The 3,669-nt window shown below is 57.7% G+C and overlaps 1 protein-coding gene across 1 annotated transcript in view; it reads right to left on the bottom strand.

Moving 5' to 3' along the window:
• Nucleotides 1-3,669, bottom strand: part of GNL1 (G protein nucleolar 1) — a gene marked incomplete at its 5' end in the record, with an annotated part of 10,473 nt that extends 6,804 nt beyond the window's left edge. The window contains 8 exon segments of the mRNA XM_006172327.3: nt 767-961; nt 1,354-1,449; nt 1,587-1,794; nt 2,745-2,816; nt 2,919-3,070; nt 3,200-3,301; nt 3,304-3,326; nt 3,617-3,669. Coding sequence (XP_006172389.3) covers nt 767-961; nt 1,354-1,449; nt 1,587-1,794; nt 2,745-2,816; nt 2,919-3,070; nt 3,200-3,301; nt 3,304-3,326; nt 3,617-3,669 — 901 coding nt within the window.

Genomic DNA, 3,669 nt, shown 5'->3' with positions numbered 1-3,669 from the left:
GAAGGGATTGAGGCGTGACCATCCCCCCTGGGGGGTGATTTCTTGCTTTCTGTCTCTTATGTCTCTCTCTGTCTGTCTGGTGAGCGCACATGCCCTATAGCAAAAACCTCTCCAAAAAAAAAGTCCCCTACAATAACCCAGGGCACACAAAGTCCCCTACAAACGCTCAGTAACCCAGTACACACAAAGTCCCCTACAAACGCTCACTCCAGCAGCGATCTTTGCTCTCACCGTCAGCGCCGTCTGTCAGGCACTGTCAGGCTCTCCCAACACTATTCATTACTCACATCTGTTCTTTTAATTGGCATCAATGTCCTCATTTTTAAAATCAAAGTAACTCAGGCCCAGGGTAGCTAAATAATTTAACATCATGTAGCTTAGAAGGGATGGAATTTAACTCAGGCCTGGGGACCTGCAGTTGCCGTAATGACTATGTCACTGGACCCCCATGTAGCTGACCGTGGGTCGAGTCCCAGACCCGGTGGCTTAAACTCATGCTGGACGCATGTGCATGCATGCCCAAGATCCCAAGAGGAGAATGGAGAAGGGATTGCGGCATGGCTATCCCCCCTGGGGGGGTGATTTCTCGCTTTCTCTCTCTGTCCTTCTGGCGAGTGCATGAGCCCTATTGCAGAAAACCTCTCCAAAAAAATAAAATGAATTTAACTCAGACCTCAACGCTCAGAGACCCTGAGGACTAAGAAGGCCTGATCTCCTTCCCTCTTTTCCAAATGTTGAGATGTGCGTAAGCTCCTGGAGGGCTTACCCACACAGCCGATGGTCACCACCCCGTCCTTGTAGCGCTCCTGGGATGGGCCGCTTGGCTCCATCGCTGAATCGGTCTGCTGCTCCACCAGGACCGCCGGCCCATCCTCCTCTTCCTCCTCTTCCCCAGAGCCGTTACCCCAGGTGGCCCCGGCCACATCCCGAGCAATCTTCTCCCGCCAGCTGCTCAAGTCCACTGCTCCGAGAAAACAGAGATTCTCCTCAGGGCCACCGTATAAGATGGTACATCACACACAGCTACACCCTGCGTGGCTGACGCAATAAGCCCCCTCCCCAAGCTGCCAGCCCGCACATGGGCAGGCTAGAGTCTTACCAGCCTTCAGTCGCCCCTCCCTGAATCCCAGCCATTGCCCTGGGTTCCTGAGAGGTACTAAGAAGACTGAAGGCAGCAGACGGCAAAGACTTCCGCCTACCTGCTGCCTCTCATCCCAGCAAATCAGCCTGCTCCTTATCCCACCTTTCTCCCTCTCACATGCATCCATAATTCAGGGGTCGACTTCTATAAGGGGGTAAAGCGACTGCTGGCCTTGGGTCCCCCACCCCCGCCCTCTAAAACCACACGCTTACCTTTCCCGACTGTGATGGCTTCACAGGCTCTCAGCAGCTGCTCCGGCCCCAGGGCCCGAGTCCATCCTCTCCCCCTTCTCCGGCTCTTCTTCAACACTGGGATGGAGGGCGCAAAAGGGTCAGCACGCAGGACTATGCACCCTGTATCTCCGACTCACGGGGCCGAGGCCAGGCCCCCTGTCGAGAAGCCTCTCCATCCTCCCGCACGCTGCCCTCCCTCACGGTATACTCACCACTGCCGTGGTCCTGCGGGGTGCGAGGGTCCCGAGGGAATGAGGTGAAGAGGACGATGTGGAGCTGGGGATAGTGCTGGTGGAAATAATGCTTCCAGGCAACCACGAGGGCCGGCGGGGCCAGGTCCACCTTGTTCAGGACCAGCACCAGAGCCAGCCCGAGCTCTCCAGTCACGTACTCATAAAGTGCTGGTGGGAAATTCACAACCTGGGACAGGACAGGGAAGGGGACAGAGCAGTGGCAGGTCAACCAGAGTTCTCCGCCTCCACGCCCCACTCATCAGGCACCGCTCAGAGACAAGACCCTGGTGGGAGCAGACTCTGGGGTAAAAACAGGAAACCAGCCAAACTGAGCAAGGAAGACAGGGTTAGTAACGCCCGTGGGAAGGCCCAGGGAGCTTCCTACAGCTCAGTCAGAGACAACCGAAACACAGGTGAAGGGACACCTAGCACGCCGAGGGAAAAGCCTGGGACCAAGAACAAGGACAGGAACTGGGGTAAAAATTGGTATGTTTTCATGTGTACACAACTGTATGTGTGTACACAAGCACATATGCATGCAAGTACATGCACGTGTGCATGTCTGTGCTGAGCATGCGTGACAGAACAGGAGTGCATGTGACTGCGTCTGCCTGTACAGATGTGCACATGCACACGTGTTTGTGTGTACGTGTCTTTAAGGACCTCCAACCTAAATGTCCCCACAGATCTCCCTTTCTCCCCGGAGGACAACGGTGAAGTGGCAGAGGCAGGATTCACACAGGGCAGTCCAGCCGCAGGGTCTGCAGCCTTAACTACCACCCTAGCATCCCGGGGGCTGTGGAAACAGACAAGGAAGAGCATCTGTGCACTGGGCCGAAGGGGAAGGCCCGCTGCTCTCAGAGGTCTCCGGAATGCCGGAATGCCACGCAGGCTAGCTCTGGTGGGCGGGAAACCACACAGGTTTTCATCAAAGGAAGAAGAAAGAGGACAATCTGGTCGGGGAGGAATGACACACTGTAACCAGAGATGAATAAAAACACACCTCCCGACTGCAAACACCAACACAGGGTGGGAAGAAAGGAGGAAGGGGACCTCCCTCTGGCCCACCTCCTGCCTCTGACCTCTGCCCCACAGAACCTTCCTCTCGCCCGCCTCGCTCCCTTCCCCAGGACTCACCGGATGGCGGATATCGGTGATAAGCAGGACAATGTCAGACATCTCTAACACGCGCCACAGCTGCCTCCACGTCTGAAAAGACCAGATGAGTACAAGTGAACCTGAGCCCTGAGTCCCTCTCCAGCCCGACCCCAGAGCAATCTGTGCCCCATTCCCATCCCACTCCGCTGTCACCTCCAGGTTGTGCTCAAAGTAACTGAGTTTCTCCGAGGTGTACGCCCCGTGGATCTTCCCGAGGTACTCCTGGAAGCTGCGCTCCTCCTGGCTCATTAGCTGCTCCTTGGACATCTCATAGCTCCACGGAGGACGCCGGGGAAAGTCCAAGACTGGGCAACCAGGAAAAAGCCCACGTAAGTAGGACGACCCTTTCAGGATCCGAGAGTGGTCCCAGACCCCTCCTCAGAGGGTCTTACCCTCTCCGGGAAGGGAAGGACAGAACAGGCGTCGCCACTCACCGGAGCCGGGCTGGTAGACCTCCTGGATGTCCAGCTCCAGCACCTCGGCGCTGACCGGCCGGAGCACCTGCTCCCGGGCTGCCCTCTTCCTCCGCTCCACCTGTCCCGTTCAAAATGTAGCCGGTATCTGGGGAAACCGAGACCGCCGGTCCAGGGCAGCCCTGCGGCCCACACTCCAGCAGACAACTTGGGGAGCTGTCTCTCGAGCTACTCAAACCTCTGTCCAGCGGCCTTCCCCCAAGGCCCTCTTTCAGGAAATGTTTGGCCTCCCCTTTCTGAACGCAGAACCCACACTCTACAGCTCCTCTGGAAGGGAGCGCTACCGCGGCCCGGCCCCGGCTCCACCTTCCAGGCTGCAGCAGCGGCGGCCCGCTTCCCCGGCTCCGATCCCAGGCAGGCCGGGCGGCCGGGCCTCACCGATTCGGATCGTAGCCCCGCGGCCCCAGGCCCTGGGAGGGGTGCTGGTTTAG

This window comes from Tupaia chinensis, unplaced genomic scaffold, assembly GCF_000334495.1.
Source record: "Tupaia chinensis unplaced genomic scaffold, TupChi_1.0 Scaffold000176_1, whole genome shotgun sequence".
Taxonomy (NCBI): domain Eukaryota; kingdom Metazoa; phylum Chordata; class Mammalia; order Scandentia; family Tupaiidae; genus Tupaia; species Tupaia belangeri.
The sequence above is the reverse complement of the archived record's forward strand: the minus strand, read 5'-3'. Positions and strand labels throughout refer to the sequence as shown.